This window comes from Cygnus atratus, chromosome 2 (assembly GCF_013377495.2).
Source record: "Cygnus atratus isolate AKBS03 ecotype Queensland, Australia chromosome 2, CAtr_DNAZoo_HiC_assembly, whole genome shotgun sequence".
NCBI lineage: Eukaryota > Metazoa > Chordata > Aves > Anseriformes > Anatidae > Cygnus > Cygnus atratus.
Genome location: NC_066363.1, coordinates 116315337 through 116340951, shown reverse-complemented (window position 1 = coordinate 116340951; position 25615 = coordinate 116315337). Strand labels below are relative to the sequence as shown.

General features: G+C 39.5%; 1 protein-coding gene across 2 annotated transcripts in view; it reads right to left on the bottom strand.

Annotated features, from left to right (window-relative positions):
- SPIDR (scaffold protein involved in DNA repair) overlaps window positions 1-25615 on the bottom strand; it is a 201775-nt gene that overhangs the window by 127521 nt on the left and 48639 nt on the right. For both annotated transcript variants that reach the window (XM_035553156.2, XM_035553157.2), the window contains 2 exons: window positions 19737-19984; window positions 9820-9920 (listed from right to left, as the gene is read on the bottom strand). In XM_035553156.2, the coding sequence (XP_035409049.1) occupies window positions 9820-9920; window positions 19737-19984 (349 nt within the window). The remainder of the gene's footprint in view (window positions 1-9819; window positions 9921-19736; window positions 19985-25615) is intronic.

Sequence of the window (25615 nt, the reverse complement as noted above, 5' to 3'; positions counted from 1 at the left end):
GACTGCTTAACAAAGCTCATCGTTCCTGCCAGATGCCTTTGCAACAGCATCTTGCAGTCGTCTTTGAACAGTCGGCTAGAAAGTCAGAGAAGACATCCACTGACAAAGAGTAGAGAAGCATTTGAAGGACGTGACCCCAAGAATATAAAGACAGAGCTTAAACATCCCGGGAGTGTGAAGTGTAAATCAATCCCTGGTATGCAAAGCTTGAGATGCCACAAAGAGAAAGAAAAGCACCAATAAATCTGGTCAAAAGCTGGTTGACTGTGAACTTTTAAAAGGAGCCACCAGAGCTTGTAACGCTCCTCCACTTCTTCACAGAAAATTCTTCACAGAATTGTCAGTAAGAGGAGAAACCTTCAAAGACATGCAACAACGTGCTGGCTGCTAGTGGTTCAAAAGGTACTCCAGCCCTCCTGTGATCAACAAGAAAAGTCCAGTACCAGTGATGAGCTGGGGCAGTTTTCACCCATAAATTTCACATCAGCCCCTTTGCGGAACACTTTGCTACAATAAGCAGAAATCACTGGAAGGCAACAAACAGAAATCGCTGCTAGGTGGGGACTGTGATGAAACTAATGAATTCCTCCAGATCTCACTAGCGGTCCAGAACAAGTGAAACCAGCAGGAGAAGCTAACTAGGGGAGGAACAAGCCATTTAGGCAGGGAAGAGGCTCTGGAGAAACCTCTCCATTATTGACAAGAACCTCCCTCACCTACAGCCGAGGGAGGAGAAGCTCTGAGAAGAAGCCATCCAGTCTCCCTGATGTAAGGGAGATTTGGCACCACCCCACCAGCATGCGCAGACACACTGCCAGAAACAACGTCAGGCTCCTCGGAGACAGATAAAAAAAATCATCCAAAACCAGGCAAACGGGACATCGACCACTCACTGCTACTGTCAGCAGAACCTTAGAAATCCAACAGAGAAGTCTTTTTGGCAACAGTAATAATTGAACAAATTTGGCAAAGGTCTTGGTCATACTTTCTGAAAAAGAAAGCCTGGCATTTCCCAATTATGCAATCAAAACAGGTCTACATTTTATGCACGGGTTCAGAAAAACAACCAGTAACTTCCTGGTAGGAGGAAAAAAAAAATTCAGAACTACTAAGAACGCAGTTACTAGCTCTGGTTCAGACAGACAGTCCCTGAGTCAGAGATCTTTGCAAACTGGGAGGATACTTCAAAAAAATAACATGAAGTGTTAGCCCTGTTCTAAGTTTTCCCAGGCATTCTGCTAGCTCTTGCCACTGCTAAGATCCTAAGCTAGATGAATTTTTGGTTTGAACACTTCGCAAACCTGCCCTCATGTCCCACGTTAATTGTCTAACTCCAGATGACCTCTGGGATATTGCTCTCTCACTCCAGTGTGGAACCTGGCCACGAAGTAGTTCAGTTCATCCACAAAATTTCAAACACATGGGAAATGAACAGACAAGTTTCACACTCAGTATATCGGTTTCCCTGGTCAGTTCCTTTAATTTCTGTTACCTCCTTCAGCACACAGGGTGATGTTGCCCCTCATTATATACCATGACAGCAAAACACATGTTTTAACACAACATTTTGCAGACGTTTTGCATTACCCTGAATTCCAGGAGGATTAAAAAAAAGGAAAAAAAAATCTGTGTTCCTTTGGAGATCGTGGACCCTGAGATGTCGAGCCTTTTTAAAACTTCAGCACGACTCCGTGGCATCTGACAGAGCGAAGGCTCTTGACAATCTTCAGACCCAACAAGGTGGCTTCACAGCAGACATCTATGTTTAAGCCATGGAGCTGCATCAACGCTGAATGTACATGCTCATGAAGAATGCGCTCACTGGACATGCCAAGGGCAGCCTAGGAGGTAGACTAAGAAGGAAGCTATTCTGCATTGACTCTTAACAACCAGAACGAACTTTTGAGAGAAGAAAAGTAAAAACACGGAGGAGCACAATCCTAAAATAAAATTATGTTCAGACATTCTGGCTTTGGTGCCTGAAATACAACTCTAAAGCTCGCTTTAACAACTCCGTAACTACCGATGAGACAGACAAACGAGAAAAAAATAGAAATGACGATCTCTTGGGGACTGCATATTTTAACGCAGTCTCCATTTTCTTTTGCTGCACAGAGGTGGGAAGCTGAACACACTGCAAGCACAGGGTCCATCGATGTAGGGAAATGCATCAAATGTTGACATCAGACTACATGCAGTTGACACTACTACATTGACATTAAGACTACATGCAGTTTCACCTTGCTCAAGTGAATTTTGCTAAAATGTTACTTACTGATCCAGCGCTCAAAAAGAGCACCTGTAGTCTTGAATGGAAAGCCCTCATATGGAGCAATTTATCTTTACAGTAAAGTGACAGAACTACAATACTACTCCCTACAGGACCTACGGGATGGAGATAAATGCTTCAGGAGAACAAGCTGGAGTGTGTAACACCTGAACAGGAAGCAGGAGTGGGGTTAAGTTGCTGTGAGCTCTATGATTTGAATGTGCTAGCTGGGATACCCAATGTGCCTCTGTGCGTGTCAGCTCAAGCTTGCCATGGTTCAGAGAGGAAGGAAGCAGATGGAGCTTCCAACACTGGGCGTTCCTGGGATGTGATGACACTGTGCTGCTGTCACTGCCTGTACAGAAAACCTCCCTCTCTAGGGAGGAGGAGAAAAGGACTTGTCTCCGCAGAAGTAATGACAATAGCAGAAGGAAAAAAAAAAAAAAGCAGTATCGGCAAGGTCAAAAAGTTCTGTGAAACGAAAGGCAGGCCGGATTTATGGCAGTGGTTACTTCTGAATTTTTGAATTTTCCATTTTTCCATGAGAACTTAAAAATCTTGCAATGTTCACAGAATGTGTCGTACCCACAGGGCTGAAGGATGTGATGTGCCCATCTCCAGTCTGAATATAACAATCATACATGACACGAGGTAGAAATAAGTTTTCATGAAGGCCAAAGTACCAATGCTGAAAACAGTGAATTGCAAGCACACAGATCTCACAAACACAGAAAAAGTTGTTGTTTAATATAATGGCAAACTGTGAACAACTCTGCTCCATTGAGCATTTTGATAAAAAATTACTCATATGTGAGCATGAAGAAAAGCATAGTGGAAAGCATTATTACTGCAATAGTAAAAAGTTTCTACTAATAAAGAGCATGCACATTAACCAGTAAACATACATGTGAACTATCACGCAAAGCCAGAATGAGAAAGTAACAGTCAGAGAAAGGAATGCTTCACAAACTCCTCAGCCACAAGACTTGCACCATAAGTCACGTGGATGAAAGAAAAACAAAGCAAGCAGGGTAAGATGCAAAAGGAAGAGTACTTCAGTACCTTCCTTTCAAATCAATTAAAAATGACATTCAGACAAGTAAAGAGTTCCCAACAACACCCCTCAAAAAAAAACCAAACAACCACAAGCAAACTCATAAGAAAATCCAAGAGATGGGGAGAAGGATGAGATTGCTTTAAGTCATGTTACTTATAAAAAAATAGCTAACAAGTATTTTTTTGTGTGTGTGCAAAGGCAGTCAGAACAACCTGCATTTGATCTTACCAGTTAACTTGTCACAACATACGATTCTTGAACTTAATGGTATCTGAATGATATAGGAGGACAGATGCTTTTACACAAATTACTATTACTTTCACTCAGAGTTATCAAACGCAGATCATATAGATGAAGTGCAGTTTAGAAGCAGATTTGTACTGTACCTAACATCGCAGATATTTCTAAATAATGCGTCTGGAACGTTAAGTTATATTTCTAGTTAAATGGCAAGTTCTTCAGAAATACGAACTACAAGAAATACAGGTGGTGTTACGCTCAGATCAAAGTTCTATTAATCCCAGCTAAAAGCTTTTACGTAGTAACATTTCCCTCTGAAAATACAAAATCTTGCGCAATTAATGTTGTTAACAGTACTTACTGTACTAAGAATGAAAGTATGAATGTGTTTCGTTCTGATGGCTTGATCAGATCTACATTATGGAAGTATGAAGCAAACAAAAAAAATTATGCCTTGTTTAATAAAGTAAATTAGCAACACACTTCCAGATTTGTCCCTCAATTATTTTTTCAAAGGCATTATTTTATCCCAACAATATTTAATTTCTAATTGTCTAACGCAGGTTTCAAAACTGCAGTACTAGACACCCTCCTGGGACAGCACTTACTATCTGCAGTGGAAGAATAGCCAAGCCTACATTTTCTGGTTCAGGCCACAACGTTTTACTTTCATTCTCAAGTGTCAGAAGTATAAAATGTCAAATCACAGGCATAAATCAAAAGAAAATGTGTTCTTTTGCTTGACATCCCATTATCATTCTCCCTTCTCTTTCACGTAAAAGCCTGCAGGTGTATGCATAACAAACTCAGCAAGCCGATATACACTGAGCAGACCCTTCCAATCCAAAAGGCAACGTTTAAAGCCAGGAGGCAGCACTGAGATTCCAACATTTTCACAGCCTGTACAAAAACATCTGTTTGCTATTACCACCCATACATATTGTTATTCTTCCTGGGCTGGTAACTTCTGAAGCCATTCAAAAAGATTTTTCTCCAAAACATACCAAGTCTTGCAGGCATGATGGCTTCTTGCCACATCTACATTAATTTAAAAAGAGGCTGCTGAATTTGGCCCTACTTTAAACATTATACATTCTTTATAACAACATATGTAAGCTACTTAAACTGATTGTGTATGCCATTATTGTTTCTCACAAGAAAAAAAAAACAATACAAAGAATTCTTGTTTGAAAAAGACAAGTTTACATCTGATTTTTCCCTCTGTGACAAGTTCAGACATTTGGCTAGCAAAAAATGACAAACAGAAATCTGGCCACTTGCCACTTCTCTAAATTATAGTATTAACTAATAACTAATGAAATTATCAAGAACTAAGAAAATAAGCAATAACTAACAAAGCTCAGACTTTTGTATTTATAGAAACATTTTGCATGGTAAAAGGAAAGCATGTTAAGGACTATCCTTGTTTTCTTCATCCACAGACATAAATTTTTGTGCAAGTCTCATCACATCCAAGCTGCTCAAATCCTTTCTTCCCCCACATCGTAACTAGTCACTGAAACTAGAAGGTGGGGGAGTGATTGTTTATATCCTCATTTGTAAGCCTTTCAGCCTCCTTGAAAATGCACTATTACACACGATACCCCATCTTCATCTTCAAGGCTTCACCCTCTTCTCCTCACGTGCTCCTCTCGCTTCAGTCCCTTGAAGGTCACTTCCCCGCAAGAGGAAGGGGCGGGGGGGAGAAGTGCTGTTTCAAAGGAAATGCTGATGGTTTGGGGTTATTATCGATTTATTACTCAAATTCAATTATAACCCAATCACAAAATGTTCGTCCCAAATCAGACCAACAAATTCCAGTTATCTTATATCAGATTATGAACTCTACAGAATAATATGTGTCGGCATTTTCAGTAAAGAACCATTTTGATAATTACTGCACGAAAAACAAAGAGCAGAAAACAAAATGCATGGAAAGTGAGATTTCAGAAGTTACTTTTGAAAAGAATCTGCATGAGTTTGCTTTAAATCTTGTTTGTGTCTTCTCCTATGGACAGGAGAGTCTTCAGAACATAACTCAGAAAAGCACTATTTTTCTTCCTTCTGCCTCATGCAATCCCCACATAACCAGCAGATGTTGACAGGAAAAGGTTTTAAAGTTCGTTTTTTTTTCCTCCTCCCTCCCTCTCTCTCTCAACTGTCCAGATCTCTTTGCCCAAACAGGAAACTTCACAGGGAAGTTGCAGCACAGAATACAGGAGGGGAAATTAAAAAAAAAAAAAAAAAAAAAGCTTGCAAATGGTCTAAAAGCCTTTTCACATAGCACTCTCCAACCACCAGCTTGACTGAACGGAGCCTTGCTCTTATGATGGCTGTACACCTTTTAGCCTCCCTGTTACATCTTGTGAAGAACAAGCCGTTACGGATTTGTGGAGAAGAGCCTGACATCCCAAACCACAGGAGCATCCAACTAGCGCTGTGCTGTGCTGTGCAGTGCAAGGCAAGCTTCTATGGTACCTCCTTTCAGGCCTCAGTGACAGGGTTAGGTTAATTACAGAAGTGGAATTACCAATCAGGAAGACCCAATTAAGAGTAACGGCCTTCTTCCCCCACTTCTTTCTGCTGTACGATATCCTCATTTCCACCTGTGTCTGCACTTTCAGCAAGACTGCCGTCACTCACCCCAACACAGGGGTAGGCTGCCGAACTTAACTCCAGAATTGTCAAAATGTGGAAAGCACAGAACTTCTTCTGCCCCGAGGAGTGATTCAGACACAAGTGAGACCCCCGAGCACTACAGAAAAAATAAACAGAAAATGCATGCTGAAAGGAGGCGCTCTTTTCTGAGGTAGTGATTCATCCCAGTGACCAAGAAGCAGCCAAACCACAATGGTTATTTACCAAAAGAGGTCACAGGAGCAAGCAAAGGAATTCGAAAAACTTAAAGCCAAAAAGAAGTGCGTTTTTTGGGGGATAATGTGGATGTTGATACAACCTAAAACCAAAAAACAGCAAAACAAAAGCATAAAATTCTGTAACATGAAATGCTCAACAAGAAGAGAGGCGCAGCCCACAGTTCTGGAAACATTTTTCCTTAGGTCTCAGATGGAAATAAGACTTCAGACTGATCTCACTTGAAATTGCTCCCCTTTGCCTTAACGATGAACTCCTGGTCTGCACGTCTATCGAATAACCAAAATGACTTGACAGCTCTTACAGCAACTAGGTTACTTCAATGCTCCACATTAATCTTCAGGCTCCTTCCACAAATCATGTAAGTTTGTCATTTGATAAGTTCTTTCCCGTACTTCTGTTGCCGAAGTCAGAAGCAGTCCTGGAAATTGTGTGGTTTAGAAATATTACCGGGCAAAACATAGGGAAATAAATCCAAGAAGAATCTCAGATCAGTGAGAGACCCTTAGTGTGAACCTAAAAAGATGAAAGTGGTAGGCTTTTGCTTTGCTGACACATCACACTTCTGGACTAGAAGCAATTGTAAGGTTATCTAGATACATTACTAAAATTTCAGCCATTCAGACTGACATTTTCCCAACCAAACACCAATTTTATTTTGGTGACATGAAACTGTTTGACTATTCTAAGAAAAGAACTATTCAAAACAAATTTTGCCCCGGATGAAAAAAATATCTCGCAAATACTACCACAGCTATTTTACTGGTAATTTTGTCATAGTCATACTTTGGAGTAAGGACTGGCTATTGGAAATGAAAGGTAGGTTGTGAAGTTGAAGTATATTCCTAAATTATGGTATATCCAGCACCTTTCTGAAATTTAGTTGCATGCTTTGGCAAATGTTTGCGGGGTAAATGAAGCAGAAAGTAGTGCCCTAATGATTTCTAACTTGCCCAAATACCTGTACATTTTCACCACGATGGTAAAATATCCCAGAACATATCCCAGAAGCTGTTCATCTGCTGTCAAAACTAAATCATCTTGAAGACAGACTCACCTGAATTTTAAAAATGTACTTTAGAATAGAACAAGGTATTTTCCCCATAGCCTTTTTCTCAGAAAACACTAACTAATTCTGACTCATTTTCTGAAAGAAAGCAAGAAAAATAATCAAAGAAAGGAATCCAGCCAGGGGCAGATGTTTAGCATGGAATATTTCAGCCTAAGAGTTAACGTCTAGCAGACTGGTGAGCAGCCAAACAAGTTTTTGTAATGACATGGGAAGCTAGGACAAAAAGAATATGAGCCATGTTGCAGATCCATTACTGTAGAGAGCAGTGGGAAGAAAAAAAAAAAAAAAAGACCCATTCAATATCAGTTTCTGTTCTTTATTTCAGAAAAAGCAAGAGGATGTCCTCATACCACATAAGGAATAAGGATGTGGAAGTAGATTCCTGTTCATTAGTAACTCAGGAGGATAAACGACATGTAGAAGCCTTGATCAGTTTTAAGTGAGTGTGCCTGCATGATTTTCAACATAGCAGTTCTGAAAAGAGTTGGCTAAAGGTATTTCTGGGTCCCTGATATTACTTTCTAGCAAGTCTTCAAATACCAGGGAAATTCCAGAAGACTGAAAAGATGATGATGTTCAGCAAGGGCAAAAACTGTGACTCGCAGTGAATGGAGAGCAGCTACCTTGACATCAGATCTAGGCAAAATCACTGGGCAAAAAATTAAGGAATTAAGACCAGAAATACATTTTGTGCCATTCCACATAGGTGACATTTTGAATACGCTGCATGCAAGTGATTACAGGATATAAGCTCTCTAATGCTGCTGTGAGAAACTGTGAGACCAGCTTTAGTCAACAGTTTGGGTTTGACTCCTTCAGAATTAGTAAGGGCTTAAAATCATAAAACATTCTTATGAAATAACAGACATTTTCACTATCAATAACGTACTCTTTCAGTGGAATGCAAAAAAAAATATTTCAGATAACTAACTTTGTGAATTACAGTTAAAGCTTTTTGTAAGTGGAAAATCATAATTAAGTAACAGCAGTGCCAGCAGGATTTGAAAGTAAACACACTATTAAATGGTTTCATCAATGACTTTCCTATATCTAAATTAAAGAAACACAAATGGTAACTAGAGAGTGGGGAACTGGATCTCAGAAATCAGCAGGATCTGGGCGATGGTTTTGATGAGACTAAAACTGAAGGGATACATACAGAGTCGCTGCCTTTGTTTCTAAGACCATGCTGAAAAGTTTGAGAGCGTGCAGTAAAGAGCCATGCAAATCACTTGACGACTGGAGAAAATGCTGTAGAGAACATTAAAGAGTTCAGTCTGCTGAGTTTATGAAACTTGTGAGGCAGCATGATTTTGCTATGTAAGTGCCAGAGAGGGAAAATGCCATACCCTAAAGAGCTCTTTAATCTAATGGAGAAAGGCTTTATATAAAACAAAAGATGGGAACTGAAGCCAGACAAACTCAGATTTGGGAGAAAAAAATAAAAACAAAATAAAATAAATGTGAGTGGAATTAAGGACAAGCTCTCAAGGCCTCAAGGCAAGTGATAGATTCCTGCATTTGCATGTTTTCAAATTAAGACCAGAGGACTTGCTGGAAAATAAACAAAGTTAATATGTGCTCAGAAACAATTATCGGGCTTAATACAGAATAAATGCTTGAAATTTCATAGCCTACATTCACGCACACACAAATTGATAAAAAAAAATTGTTTCTTTACACTTTGACTCTATGAACCTATTATCTCTTAAGAAATATTACTGAAAGATGGTGCTATTAGTCGCTTATAACTAATTAGTGCAACTCTCACCCCTTCTTTTTAAGGGAAGTGCCCCATAGTTATACTTCACGCTCATTTCACGGTTGCATTCTGTTTGTACATGTTTGCTGTCATCCACAATTTCAGCAATTAGCCATGAATATGGCTGACTTCAAACAAAAGAAAAATTGTCAAGGAAAGAGGAAAAAATGGCTATGAAGAAACAAAAACCAATAAAATAAAATAAATTGCACATTCAAAAAATAAACCTTGAATTGTCTTACCACCTGGAAACACCATTTTCCCAAGTGATGTGGGAAAGCAAGAAGTTCTGAAGAGTCTAGTAGATAAAGGCTATTTAAAACAAGTTCTTTATCCCTTTTATTCAAGTGCTTTGAGAACTAGGACATTGTCTTTTGGGCTCACATTTCATTTCAGCTCTATACGATGGTTTACAATCAAGAGAACTTTAGCCCGAATTCAGGCAAAACCACAGAGAATCTGGGTTTCAGTTGTACCCTTCTGTGGGCTATGTGCATATGCATCCATGTGCTTTCACGTAATAGCATACGTATAACAGTTCTTACCTGATGGGATTTTAGCATCTGAAATATACTGATGTCTCCAAAAACTAATGGCAGATCTTTCTCTGTTCTGCAGCCGACATAACCTCTCAGCCAGCCCTCCCCTGCAGAGAATAAAGGAATGCTCAGTTTTGCCAAGAATCAGGATACAGTTTTGCCAAGTGACAAGCCATAGGACATATGGAATATGCATGCTTTGACCCTGAGAGACAGAAACATACAGGAACATTACATTTTACAGATTAGTTCTCCTCATTTTGATTTTCCAGTGGATACACTCCCAATAAAACACACAGTTAGGGTCAATACACACAATAAAACATTTTTCCACTATCTGGGTGTCCACAATTTTCAAGTTTTCAGAACTGCCTCCAACACAAGGATTGTAAAGAAAGGTTCCCACTTTCTTCCTCTGTACTTTCTCTGCACTTCTGCACATACCATGATAGCTACTACAGACAACACTGAATTTGAAATAAACACCCTAAATGGTTCACTGTAACCACCAGTTATAACAGGTTGGGTTTTCTTTCCTCACAGATTTGTTTGTCTGTTGGCAAGGAGTGATCACAGAAATATTCTTTTACCCATACTTGACCCTATGATTCATTTCACAAGCTGGGTCAAGTGCGCAGTTTCAGTGGTCGGAACATTCTCCAAGATGGAATTAATTTAGCATTCCCAAGGTGAGGAGCAGAGGAGTGGCATCAAAAGCACATACATTTAAGGTAACACTAAAGCAATTCCTACCCTTGGATTCAAATCCAGGAGATGTCAACTTACCACTTTAAAACCAAAAAGTGTGTGTTGGAAGCTGTTTTGGGGCTGTTACAATGAGTTTTGGAATAGTAAGGGAGTATTTGAGTGTTTTTCTTTGGCTTCAAACAAGTTATTTGCATAAAAAAGTACTTTAATCTTTCCTTAAAGTGTAAGTTTCCCCACAACAAGATCTAGTATGTATCAGTAAAGGCTTCCACTAAGCTGAAATGTGTCCTTAGGTAAACTTAAATCAACAAAAATAGAATAAGGCCAGTTTATGTGTGCATATAAATGGGATTATTATTACTATTATTTTAGAACAAAGATCAAATAGCTTGGTAAAGCTCATGCTGCAAATGAGAAGCTGGGAGGAGTCACACCTGCGGAAACAAAGAAGGAACTAAAAGGGCTAAGCAGCACTTCAAGGAGCCTGTAAAAAATCTCTTTGGTTAGTAATTACTAAGAGCAATTTCACCTGCAGAGAAATCAACAGGTTATATGATAATGAATTAGCAGTCTCAGCTGATTTTCTAATGAGCAACTACCTAATTTGCAAAACCGTAACTAACACAGGACTTATCGGATAGGACGGCAAAACATCGTCATAGTGAAGACCAGAGAACGAATACTCAGAAATACAAGAGCCATGTGTGACCCAGAATGATTTGTGAAAGTTACGTAGTTTATATTACTGCAGTCTCTTCTATGGCTGTAGTGGTTCAGGCAGGGAAGAGAAACTCAGACTCTAATTTACCATCTTTCAGAGGACCAACCCCCAAGATAAAGAACCCACAAGCTACATGACTTGCTATATTACGGAGGAAAACAAACAAAAACATTTAGGAAACCTTGGGCTCCAATGAACTTACAGATAAGCTTAACAATGTTGTTTAATCCTCCTTTCAACATGGATTTTAAAACACACAGGCAACCAGTACAGAAAAGTGCAATGGATGCTTTGGTATGCAGCAGGGTCAAATTAAGCACAGACCTTTGTACAGGATAATTTTGTCTGCTGCTAACACCCTGTTCAGCCACATTTACCCCCAAAACTTGAGCACTCAACACTCGAGCATTGCTGCACTCCTGCAGTTGAGGACAGGGCAGTTCCACAAACACCAGCAAACTGCCCACCCAGTTTCTCCTCCCGCCTGGCTGCTGTTCTCAGATGCAGCTCTTAATTCAGCTCGGTTGCACGGTCTGCCCAAGCCATGCTGGAACACGGTTCACTTGAGCTACTCTTAGAAATACAGCTGCTAAATGCATTTTGAATTTGCTTGCTTGCTGAAGTCTTGCATGCAGAAGTCTGCAACTGAACCCTGTGGCTGGACTACAGCAATACAGAAAATAGCGAGCTCAAAAACTTGTTCTGGTGGAAGAAAACTGTTCAGCAGAAGTCTTCCAAAACCTTATTTCATTTCTTCCACAGACAACGTTCAAAGAAATGTATTTTCTTACAGCGCTTAAGGTACCTGCACAAAAGAGCAGCTCTTAAAACCTCGGTCTAATTTTCCCCCTTCCCCTGAAGAGGGTTATGGTTATAAGCCCGCTACTGCTTCATCTATGGCAGAAGCACTCCATAGTATGACAAAGTTCCTGGTTTCATGGCACAGAACAGAAATATACAACGCAAAAAAACACTCTTGTTTCAGGCCTAATATGCCTACCAGGCAAGGTCTTACTCTGACACAACTTCACGGCACATTTGCTAAGCGTGTCTGTATTAGGACAACAGTGACCACAAGGTCCATGAAAAATAAAACCCTGTCTTTCCTTTAGCAGCCCCTTGGCTAATAAAATTAATTGATATTTATTAATACTTATCCTTCTATTCCAATTCCAAATGCATTTAAAAATAGTTTAAACCGCAAACATAAGAAAGCATTTTGCATCTGCTTGGATGCAGAACATAAAATATAACCAACAATGGATTTATGAGAGGTTCTCATCCAGTCATTGGCATTGCTTTTTTGTTCCGCTCCTGTCTCCCTCCCCCGTCTTTCATACATTGTGAAACTGGAAAATACAGTTCAAGGACATGCCATGCACAAAAGGAATTTTGATGGCAAAAGAGAGAGTTGGTAGTTTATGGTTCATTTCTTCTGCTTCTTCTAAAATGTAGAAACAAGAACAAGAAATTTAAACATTGCCCCAAAAACAGCAGAATCAACCCATTTTTAGCACTTAAAACAAGAAAAAAAAGAAGAAAGATACTTTCTGTTGCATATTTTGACATGTTTTAAGACAGTGGCACTTGAGGACTATTAATTCCTTCTCATATAAGACAGGTGCCCACACTGTTCAAAATGTTTGTGTATCTGCCGTGAGAAATTGTGAACAGATGAGAGCAATAACAGAGCTACAAAGCTTACATAAAGCAGAGCATGATATTAAGCAGGAACCAGCTTCAGTGTTAAGAACAAATTCCATTTTTTGAGAAGAGCAACACTTAAAATTATTATTATTTTATTCCTAGTTGCACACCTGTGGATTATTATATACCTAATGAGCTTTCATAGTCAGTTTTTGGCAGTTAACTTGGTTTACTGGGACCAGCAGGCATTCTTCAGCATAGATTCTATCCAAGAAAGGGGCATTTTGCTTATTTCTGGTAACACAAGATAAATCATTTTTACTTTTCACTGTCCACGCATTATCCTTCTGAAAACGCCTTAGCTTTTCAGTGCTGTGTGTTTGGTTTAGTCTGCCAGATACTAGAGGTTTTGTTGGCACAAAGGGTGGAGACTGGATTCTACAATGCAAGGTCTCGTTGCAGTTTCCTTATGTACCTAGCTGCCTCAAGGAGTTTGGAAAAAAATATCCAGATCCTTTTTTTTGATCTTATGCATTTAACTGTCCTACATGACTAACCCACCACCTGGTGTGTGTACATGTCTGTATATATATATATATAAATTGGCAAATATATTTTTATTACTAATTATGATTTCTGTAATCAAGGAAACTGACAGTCTGTATTTAAACAACAAAAACTTTAATCTGAGCTGCATACCTTACTGACTAGCACTTTGAACTTAACCCCAAAATAATGTTTTATCATGAGCAAATTTAATGCGTTTGGCAAACTGTTAATGCAAGGGCTGCTCAATGAAGCCAAACTGCTCAGATACAATCTCTGCTACTCACAACCTTTTTAGTTTTAATCAGGAAACTCTTAATACAGCTATTTTGACCCTTGAAATCCCTTAAGGTAGATTGAACAAGTGGAAGTCCATGTCCTGCTTCCCTACTAAAACTGAGCTTGTTGAAATACTCCACGGTCTATGTTCAACAATATCCATGTGAAAGACGCAGGTTTGCTGACCAAAATAAAATGCAGCATCTAGTACGAAAGCTCAGTTTCTGGAGGTGCTCCTTTCCACAAACAAAGATTGTATTCTTCTGGAGAAGCTGGCAGCCCATGGCTTGCACAGGTGCACGCTTTGCTGGGTTAAAAACTGGCTGTATGGCCGGGCCCAGAGAGTGGTGGTGAATGGAGTGAAATCCAGCTGGCAGCCGGTCACCAGTGGTGTTCCTCAGCGGTCAGCATTGGGGCCCACCCTCTTTAATATCTTTATTGTTGACTTGGATGAGGGAATTGAGTGCACCCTCAGTAAGTCTGCAGATGACAGCAAGCTGGGGGGAAGCGTAGATCTGCTGGAGAGTAGGAAGGCCCTACAGAGGGACCTGGGCAGGTTGGGTCGATAGGCAGGGGCCAATGGGATAAGGTTTAACATGGCTAAGCGCCAGGTCCTGCACTTTGGCCACAACAACCCCACGCAATGCTACAGGCTTAGGGCAGAGTGGCTGGAAAGCTGTGGAGAGGAAAAGGATCTGGGGGTACTGATTGATGCTTGCCTGAACGTGAGCCAGCAGTGTGCCCAGGTGGCCAAGAAGGCCAACGGCATCCTGGCTTGGATCAGGAATAGTGTAGCCAGCAGGAGCAGGGAGGTGATCGTACCCCTGTACTCGGCTCTGGGGAGGCCGCACCTCGAGTACTGTGTTCAGTTTTGGGCCCCTTACTACAAGAAGGACATTGAGGTCCTGGAACGTGTCCAGAGAAGGGCTACGAAGCTGGTGAAGGGCCTGGAACACAAGTCCTGTGAGGAGCAGCTGAGGGAACTGGGGTTGTTTGGTCTAGAAAAGAGAAGGCTCAGGGGAGACCTCATCGCTCTCTACAGCTACCTGAAAGGAAGGTGTGGGGAGCTGGGGGTCTGCCTCTTCTCGCAGATAACCAGTGATAGGACTAGAGGGAATGGCCTCAAGCTGCGCCAGGGGAGGTTCAGGTTGGAAATGAGGAGACATTTCTTCTCAGAAAGAGCAGTCAGGCACTCGAACAGGTTGCCCAGGGAGGTGGTGGTGTCACCGTCCCTGGGGGCGTTCAAGGAAAGGTTGGATGTGGTGCTTAGGGACGTGGTTTAGTGGGTGACATTGGGAGTATGGGAATGGACGATCTTAGAGGTCTTTTCCAACCTTAATGACTCTATGATTGTACCACCCTATGTCAAGCACCACCAGATGCTGCTGGTCCCTAGTTTCAAACTCCAATAAGGTTAATAGAAAATGGAAAAAAGAAAGAGCATTAATGAGTAGGCTGTGTCTTTAAAAAGCCATTTTCAAGCTTTTTTTTTTTTTTTTTTTATATTGCTGGAGATCTTTGTGTTTATTTAATGAAGTTTTAATTCAGCAGGGCAATTACTAAAAATAACCCCACAGAAGTAAATTCATCTAAATTTACTCCTTCCCAGACTTCATTCAAATTTAAGAACTGTGAACACTTAAGCATCTCTTTGAGTCATCTCCTCAGATACACTCTCAGAACTCCATGTACTTCAAAATGCTGTGGATTAGTTACACATATCCATCTCAGGACTGAGCAGTTAGCCATTTTCTCCTTTCAAAGTAAATGACAGGTCTCTACTAATATTTCCATTAATTTCTACTAATATTTTAACTAGTAAAGTAACTTACTTCTGTAACACTCAGCTGTTCAATTCCACTCCACGGCGTGCTCGCTTAGAAAAAAAAAAAAAAAGGACCCCCTAAGCAGGCTGGCATTTAATTTGGCAATACTGTAAAACCATCAGTTGTTATCAGGCTGTTTACAGCTTGCAAAATGACAAGCAATGCTGAATGCTGACAGTCACTACCCCGTGCCCCTCTAATGTAAAAAACAGTGTGGGTACATATGTAAGATATGACCGATGTTTCCTCTACAGAGGCCCACTCCTCTCCAGAGCAGGAGAGAAGCTGTTGACTTGGTGAGGTCACAAGGGATCTGAAAGAGTAACTTGGTGTACAGATGAGCCCTATTCAAGCTCTGACTCAACAATTAGATTTATAAACATTCACCTTGGATGAATCCCCAGTAACATGATCATTGGGGTAATTTTGTTTGTTAGATGTGGACATGCATAATCAAGGCATAACAGTATTTCTTTTCCTATGTGATAGAACAAGCAGACACCAGAGTAGACAGCAATCATTTTAATCCCCTATAATACTTGTTCAGTAACTGTACTCTGCTACAAGTTCTGGGTTCCTTCCCTTGGAAAAGGATCAATGTTTCTCCCAAACCACAATTTCCATGTCAAATCAACAGCATCATGCCCACATGTAAAATGAAAAGAAAATGAAGATCTGTACTGTAACACAAGTGATCATTTCTAACGCGCAGCTATCAGACCCACTGAAGCCTCTTAAGAGTTCAAGGATTTGGAGCCTCTCTCAAGAAATAAGCCCCAAATCTTTTCTGGTCTGTGTGGTCTCTCTGATATTTCTTTTTTCAACTGTTCCACAAAGAATTTCACCTCCATAAAACGTATCTGGAACAAAAGTACCGTTTTCAAGAGCCACCACGACAGAGTAAGAGCTGGAGGTATATATGTTGCTGTTATACCCTCATGCTACTTATGGATGCATGTAAGAAAAAAACAGACCCAATTTTAAAGCCTGCTTCATTTGTGCCAGCTCCTCCCTCCCTTGGCATTTTCGTTTATTTTCAGGACCTCACTTGGCCCTGTGTGACCAGTTTACTGCATGTAGAACCAGGACATTCTGTATTTTTCCCCCTCTTTTGATAAGGCAAGTTAATTTTAGCAGATCAGATCTGTAAGTGATCTACTGGCTTAAGTATAATTATATATAAGATAATTAAATTGAATTTCCTAAGATTTTATTTTGCTATTAAGCTAAAGAGGGCCACATAAAACAAGCAAATAAAAACCAAAACCACACATACACAAAAAAAAACCACCCTCCCCCAAAACAAAGCAGCTATTCTTCAGAAGTAAAAGCTCTTGCAACATGACAGATTTAGATGAAGTAGGGTTAACGTTATATAACTTCAGATATCCATTTCCTGCACTGAAAGCCAAACTTTTTGTTTAGCTAATGGAAATAAAATTTTACTAGAAAAAACAAACAATTCATAAAGCCTTCAAGAGAGGTCTTCTTGTAGACAAGAAAAGCTGAGTGAACATATTTCGAGTTTTCTTGTTTACAACTACTGAACAAGCACAGTTACTGGTTTAACCCACGGAACAAACTGAGACTGTCAGCACATTATTTCTCCCTTCTTTAACACGCAAACTTTGAGTGCCTTGGAACTGGCGCAGGTTATACATTTTACCTTGTATTATTAGCAATAATTCAAAATCTGAAAAAAAAAAAAAAAAAGAACTTCCTGAAAATGGGTATTTGCAGTGTATACTCTCTCACCCTTAGGTCTGCAAATCACATGCATAATTTTCCCATGCAACATTGACTCAAGCTGAGAAACTGAAACTTTGTGGTGGAATAAAAGGGCAAGAACATCTAAAACCAATACCTCTTGACCTAATCACCAAGCCAATTCATCTCGGTATCAAATACCACTATTAGCACTTCCTCATCAGCTACTTTAGTAGCTCATCAGTGCAGTACATTGACATTTCTCTCTCAGCACACCTTGGAAAATTATACTACTTCTATTCCCTCTAATCCCATTTTTATTTAAATAAAAGGAAGATAGCTATTCAAGATGGCACATAAAACCAATGTCTAAGGTGAGGATGTCCAGGAGCTTTGTTTTGACAGTTGTAACTGAAAGACTTTTTTTTTTTTTTTTTTTTGCTACTAGGATGGCAGAGCTGGCACCTCCTACAGCACTGCCCTTCAGGGAGATCTAGAACCTGACCAGGGCTAGCAAGACCTCTGAATATCAGCACTATACAGACTACCAGCTCTTTCTTTGTTTATTGCTTTTTCTGCTATGGTCTCAACCTGCAGTAGAGACGGGAAAAAAGGAGAGGACAAGCCAACAACTGCTATACAGCTTTTAGCTATATAACCAGAAAGAAGGGATCATCACTTCATTGACCAAGAAGCTGATAAACCTTTCCCTGAACTGGTCTTCAACCCACAGCACTGAAAACCTAAGCTTTCCTATCTAGTATGCAGACTCTTATATCCAGTGGTAGCACGTAAAATGAAAACGTGCTCAGTCAACAGTGAAAGGAAAAGTGGAAAAGAGACATACAGAATTAGTGCCCTGAACAGGAAGAATGAAAAGATGAAAATTATCTGGACAAGCAAGTAATTAGATAAACAAAACTTGTATCTGAGGAATCTCCTGCTTGCTTCTGTGTTCCCAAAGGAACCCAAGGTGGAAGCACAGGATTGAATAGTTTAAAAAAATAAAAAAAATACCCAAAAAATTCCCCGTGCAAGCTGTCCTCCTCTACCCATTCTGGACAGACTGCATTCTATATTGAAATTTTGAAATAAAGAAATAGAGAAATATATCAGTAACACTGATTATTCTCATATAGCCATTTTGGAGTACCTTTGCTGTAAAAACACATTTTTGCACTAAAATATTTGATACTAAGGGTCACCAAATGAAGGTGCTAGGTGCAGACTCAAGTCGCATTTAAGCTACGCAGCTCCTAAGCGAGGGATATTGTTGCTGCAGCCAAAAGCTTTTGACTTAAAAAAAAAAAAAAAAAAAACTACTGGATAAATCCATCAGGGATAACAAACCACTCAAACAGCCCCCAAGCAGTAAACTGCTGAAAGTCCAAAGTACACCTGGGCAAAATACCACCATACACTTATCTCGTTCTTATTACCTTCACACATACTTGCTTTTGGCCACCAACAGGCATTTTTGTCACTAAGGCTTTGGTCTGACCAAGTACAGTTCTGTCTTTATGTTTTTAAAGTAATAAGTAGAGCTTGATTGCACAAGCAAAGCACTGTAAGTACACAGATCCTCAGTAATTACAACTTTCAAATCTGTTCCCTCAGTCAACATTTTGAAATAGACAAGAACATTTTAAGAGGAAAAATAATGTACGGTTATTTATCTAACGTGCTTTTTAAGTGCTTTATTTTCTGATTGATTACTGTATAGAATCAGCTGTAAAAAGGGTAAGAACGAACTATATCATTAAAGATATCTATAGCAGCACTGTTCAGAATTTTTGTTTCCGTAATTTGAGCCGTGCCCTCACATATACCATTAAATTAAAGCAACTTAGTGAATACAATATAAGAAGCTACTATTTCTGCACTGTAGTTAGCTAGGAAAATAATGAATCATGAACATCAGACTTCTGCTGCTCAGGTTCTGGTGGTTTTCTTTCTGCATCTTTTTAATACATTTAATTAAGTCACAAAGATCTCAATTTCAGATAAACAAATACATCACACCTTTGCTTAAGTATCACCCTGTCTTGCACTATTGAACATCTGCCCCTTTTATACGGTATTCTGGATACTTTTACCCTGATAAATCTGGGAAGGACTAAAAAAGTAAGAGGTATAGCATTTTTGCTATATATCTGAAGAGGCACAAAGCAATGAAATGATTACAAGCTAAAAGAGAAGTATGCATACTCTCATAACTGTAACATAATTTAAGGCATCATTAAAAGTACAAAACCTGTATCAATTTGCATACAGGAATTCAGATTGAGAATTTTGACCACAAGTTTTAAAACCGAAAAAAAAGTTGTTTCTCGTCTTCCTTGTTTACAGATAAATGATATTTTTTCAAGTTTTTGGAGTTGGCATCTTTAAAGTTTTTATCATTGAAACACGTTCCTGCTCTTCTGTTAGTTAACTTGTATTATTTTATTTACAATACAAAAAATCCTTCAGAAAGGCAGAACGTTTACCTCAGTAATTTCTTCTTTTTAGCAGAATCTTCTGGGGTTCTAGAAGCCTTGCCCGACTGTTTCTTAGGAGTTTGTAGAAGGGCCTGTGCAGACTTCAGCCAGTCACTGGCAGGTCTTGTCGGAACTTCCCCCATAATCAATGCCAAACTCGACTGCAATTTCTTAGAGAATCCTGGATTAGTGGTCTCCATTTCCACTTCCAGGCTGTCATTATCAGATGAATATTCAGATATTTCTGTTGGAGTCATCTAAACAGATAAAAATAAAAAGCTATTTAAACAGAATGCTAAGGAAATAAGCTAATTCACATGGAAAAAATCTTGTTTACTTTCTAGTACAGATTTATGTAGGCAGTTATTTATGTTTCCCAGAAATCCATAAATTAAATGACAATTTATTGATTAATATAACTTGGACAAGTTCACTGTAAATGCATATTTATCTTTTCTAAGCCAGTATGAACTGCTGAATATAAGGACCATCTGGTGAGGGAAAACTGTGATGAACTTTTTTTTTTTTTAAATGACTAGATCTCGAGAATTTATCAGAAAGATAAGTCAATGCCTATCTCTATCTGAAGTCTATCTGAAGTTTCCAAACAGGTGTCAAGATTAAAGCAAATTTTCAGGAAAACAGAAAGATTAATGAGGAAAGGGATCACGACTGGCAGGAGAGCTGAAGGAAGCGGAGCTGTCACATCTAGATTCAAGTAACTAGGAAGGTTGGTTCCTCTAGTTTGAGCTGACAAAAGAAACCATAGAAACACAGAATGTCCTGAGTTGAAAGGGACCCACAAGGATCATGGAGTCCAACTCCTGGGTCCCCAAAGGACCGCCCCAACATCAGACCATGTGTCTGAGAATGATGCCCAAATGCTTCTCAAACTCCATCAGGCTTGGTACCCTGACCACTGCCCTGGGGAGCCTGTCCCAGTGCCCGACCACCCTCTGGGTGCAGAACCTTTCCCTAACACCCAGCCTGACCCTCCCCTGTCCCAGCTCCATGCCGTTCCCTCGGGTCCTGTCGCTGTCCCCAGAGAGCAGAGCTCAGCGCCTGCCCCTCCGCTCCCCTCGTGAGGGAGCTGCAGGCCGCCATGAGGCCTCCCCTCAGCCTGCTCTGCTCTGGGCTGAACAAACCAAGGGACCTCAGCCACTCCTCTTATGCCTTCCCCTCTAGACCCTCCATCTTTGTAGCCCTCCTTTGGGCACTCTAACAGTTTTATATCTTTCTTATACTGTGGCGGTTTACATATAAACATATGCCTCTATGTGAGGCTGAGAAATCATAGCTAGCAAAAAGTATTTAACAATTCTGTTAAAATAAATTTGACTGCTAAAGCTAGTGTTGATGTCTGTCCAGCAGGCCTATGGCTTCCTGGGAAGATTTCAGAAGTGTAGCTCCCAGACTCAGAAGCTATCAGGCCGCATCCATGTAGCTCCACGGGGGATCCCTGGTCAGCCACCAGTGCCATCAGCAAGCAGAGTGGAGCTGAGATTCGCAAAAACTTGCTGGCACTCTTCTCACAGGAATTCACAGGACACACTGAACCAAGAAAGAAAGGATGAGAAGAAAGGGTGCAAAGGCCCCAAAATAAATCTGGAAAGGGAGATTAAAGGCTTAGGGGAGTGCTGACAGGGAAAAATCACCTGCTTTGGCTCAACTTGTCATATTCTCCTGTAGGGCTCCCGCACAGGCAGGGCACGGCAGCAGGTTTGGCACCCTGAGGTAAGCTATGCAGAGTTCAGTTGTTATGTAAATTATTATCTCTTGACCCAGTATTTCTTAAAGTACTGAATACTAAGGGACATTAAACAAAAATATTTAGAAATTCTATAAAAAATATGGAAATCAGTCAGAGAACCACACAGCCATTTATCCTTGTAGAGCAGTGCAGAAGTGCTGTACAACTGCTTGCTTCTAAATAAGAGAACAGACAACTCATTCAAGTCATATTTTAATGAACCAAGCCGCTTACTGGAAGAGATTTAAATGGCATAACATGGCCTACAACAATCCAGAAAAGCCGAACTACAAACCATGTTTGTAGTTACTATTCTTGTCCCATTCTCCCATTGTTGTAAGGTGGTTAGCAACTCAAGTGCTGCTGGAGCGAGCACAGGAGCAGTCCTACCATGGGGATGGACTCCCACAAAACCCTTCTTTGGGGCAGGTGAGCTCCATAACATCCCTGATCCTTGGAAGAACCAAAACCCAACGGATAACTGTAAAGCATTCGCTTCACATTATCAACGGGGAAACTGGAAAAAAAGTTAACTTTGCTCCAGATAATGCTGCTCTGATCACAGAATAAACGAACTTGTTTAACAGCTCTCCACACAGGTTGTCTGACGAATGGCTCAGATAAAGACTTTAAAAGATAAAAGGCGAAAGGGAGGGAAATCACTGCATTTGCTAATGGTGTATGTTATTAATTAGCGTAATCATCTGAAACCAACATTTCCCAACTGTGCACACACACAAAAAAATGAATAAAGATATTGCCAGTTCTTTAAAACATTCTTCACGTAAATGATGAGACACTGTGTTCATGTCCTAAGAGCTGACCTAAGTATTCTGGAAATTGGAAGGACCTTTTAAAGTTATCCAGAGAAGAATTGCTAAAAGAATGTAATTCATATCAGCCTGTGATTCTTGTTTTAAACACAACACAGTCAACATTCGTCCCTTGGCAACAACATTTCTCTGAAAACAAACTCCTTCCACATTGGAAAAGAGCCAGAAATAAAAGATTTCAAATAGTACAAAAGCAGTAACCAAATGCTTCATTCTTAAAACACCACTTCAATGCTCTCTTTTGCTACAGGAGTGCTTTAATTTTACTCAGATTGCTATGATATCTAGTTTGTCCAAAAAAGGATGCAAACCTGAAGTTCTCCATGCATGCAAAACGCAAATGAGGAAAGCCCTTGGGATGTAATTAAAGTCAAGCACATTATAATCCCACTGACTGTTGTGAGAGTTAAGCGGCTTTCTTAAGTAAGGATTGTCTAATAAATCATGTAATACTTCTGCTAATATTTATTACTGTATGCTTGTTTAGACTTAACTTCCCCAAGGAAACCATACTTTGAGGTTTTTGCTTTTGGATTGTTTGCTTGTTAGTGCTGTTTTGTGTGTGCGTGTGTGTGTGTGTGTTTTTTAATTGGACCATTGGATTTTTTTTTTTTAAAGAGGAAGCTATAAAAAAAAGAGAAGAAAAACAAAGAACAAAAACTAAACTTTCCAATTCCGTACATTATTTAACTTCAGCCGTCATGAGAAACACATCCTGAAGAGGAAAATGATTTCAAAACTTACAAACATGATTTTTCAAGTATGCAGTACACAAGATGGCATGTCTACCAACATTTATGGTGGTAGACAGATGGCCAAAAAAAATAGTAAACTAATTCCTTAGGTTCACTTTAAAACAACCATTGATAACTAGTGAACAAACTGTTTATCATTTACAAGTATCCTAAATATCACAAAGCTGAATTTTCAAGAGGTTTTTGTTTGTTTGTTTCAAAATAACGTCATCCCCAGTAGTATCACTACGAGTTTCTGAAGAGCATCATTTGCTAAGCACTGATAAGCGTCAAATTAAAAGTAGTTGACATTTCCATACTGCTTATTACTTTCAAATGTAGTGGTTTTTGTTATGGTGGCAGAAGGCACACTGCTACCCTCCCCCCAGCTCCCCAACCCAATTTCTCCACCTCACTCCCTTCGTCCAACCCCTGAGCCCAATCTAACCATCTTCATCCTGGCATTTTCCACGGCTGTCTCCCATATAACCTCATCACTCCAGATACTCGGCAGTAGATTGTTCACCAATATTTACTTTTCATTTCCAATTATAACCTCACCACAACACCCTTGTTTATCTTACGCTAACCGCTTTTCCATTTCCAAAGTCTGGGTAGAAAAAAATGCAGGAGCTGACTTCATACTCTTTCTCACTAAGATGACAACATGGCTCATTTTGTTCACTTTTAGAATAAATGGATTTGCTCTGTGCATGGTTTCCTTTGAAAGGGTTTAAATGCTCCTCTTCCATGGCACTTTATTTTAAATGGAAAAAATGACTTTAGCATAAATGCACAGAATATTGCCATTACTTCCACTCAGATTTGTCTATAAGAAAAAAAAAGTCAGTGACTACTGCAGCTGAGCATCCAGAACCTTAATATATTAAAGGTAAGCATGTTTAAATCAAAATGCATTAACAGATAGCTCTCAAGGTGAATTCATTTATAATGTGTTTTTGACAATACTCACCAGTACATATGGGGATGTACAAACATAGAAATAGATACCGGAATGAGAAACGGCAAATTTGCCCCTACTACTAACCAGTTAAGACTGCTAAATGTGTGTGTATATATATGTATACATATATATGCATATGTGTGTATATATATGTGTGTGTGTATATATATATATATACACATACACACACACTTATGATCAATTTAAATAGAAATCAAATAAACAAAAGCACACCCACACACCCCTCAAAGAAATGGTAAAATCCCATCCCAAAGCATTCAATGACAAAACTGATTTCAGCGAAATGAAGATAACCTCCCACGAGTTGCCTGGGTACATTTTGCACCCAGGCAACTGAGTAGCTAACACACTGTTACTTCTGCAACCAACTACCCCCTCCCCCACCTTCAGGAGATTTGCTTCAGCTGTTACTTCACCTTGAAAACCTTGCAAATTCTTTGGGAATGCTTTTACAATCTGCACTTTGCAGCACTAGCCCCAAGATGATCTGAAAAAAATTACCTGTTGACTTTAATAACGACAGAAGCAAGAAATAACTGTATTTGATCACCTTAAAAACAGTTGATACATCTTATTATTAAAATAGCAATAAATTAATGAGAATTGTTACATCTCCATTTGAGTTTTCTAGTTTAATTAGAAGCAAGGATGAGTAGTTGAGAGAGTTTCTCACCCACTTTTGTTCTCCTTTCAAGATATACCACTCAGTGAGAATTTTCTGCAGAAAAATTTCAGCACGTACACAATGCTTTTGTATTGGTTAAACACTTTCACTTGTTCAGTCATCTCACAGTCATGAAGTGTCATAAATCTTTTTCAATTAGTATGAAGACACTGCAGATAAAACACTCAGTAAACACACACTGATATTCTGAATGAGCCCATCAGCTGAAACTAAGATGCTTCAGCATGCTGTAGCATGTTGAAGTTTTTCTTTTTTTTTTTTTGTCTGAATCTCGTATTGTCAAAGAATGGCTGTCAAATTGTATGGACACTTAAGTAACTTTTGCAAAATGGAACTCAGTCTGTGACTTACCTCCCTAAAAATAATAAATTTCTTCCCTCCTATTATCTTACTGCACCTTAGCTCAAACAGAAGAATATGGTTTCTCAGATGGCACACTTCAGGAGCCAGGTTTTCTCAGAGTCACGAAGCAAAGCTTTGTCAAAAATGGAAATAGTATTTGAGAGTTTCAGTATTTGAGAGTTTCCAACATTGATCATTGTACTTAAAGAGGAAAATTAGTCTTGTTGCATTCCTTTTCCTATTTGTCCTTTCACGTATCTTTACTTCTAACTTCAGAAGCATTTTCTATCATCTCCTGTTTGCTCCCTCATGGACTTTTTCTCCTCCCTGATTCCCTTACTCTTTGCAAGATTAATCTGCATTTCTCTTAACTGCCTTCTCACAACAGTTTACAAGATGGGTGGAAGCTGGCTGATATTAACAAACACGCACGGTGACATTGTGTGACTATCCTACCACCTCTCATGTCTCTGTCGTTTTCCTTTTTGATAAGCAATGCTACATTTGAACTAAATGTTTTTTTTTTTTGCTCACAGACATACAAAGGGATTCAAATGCA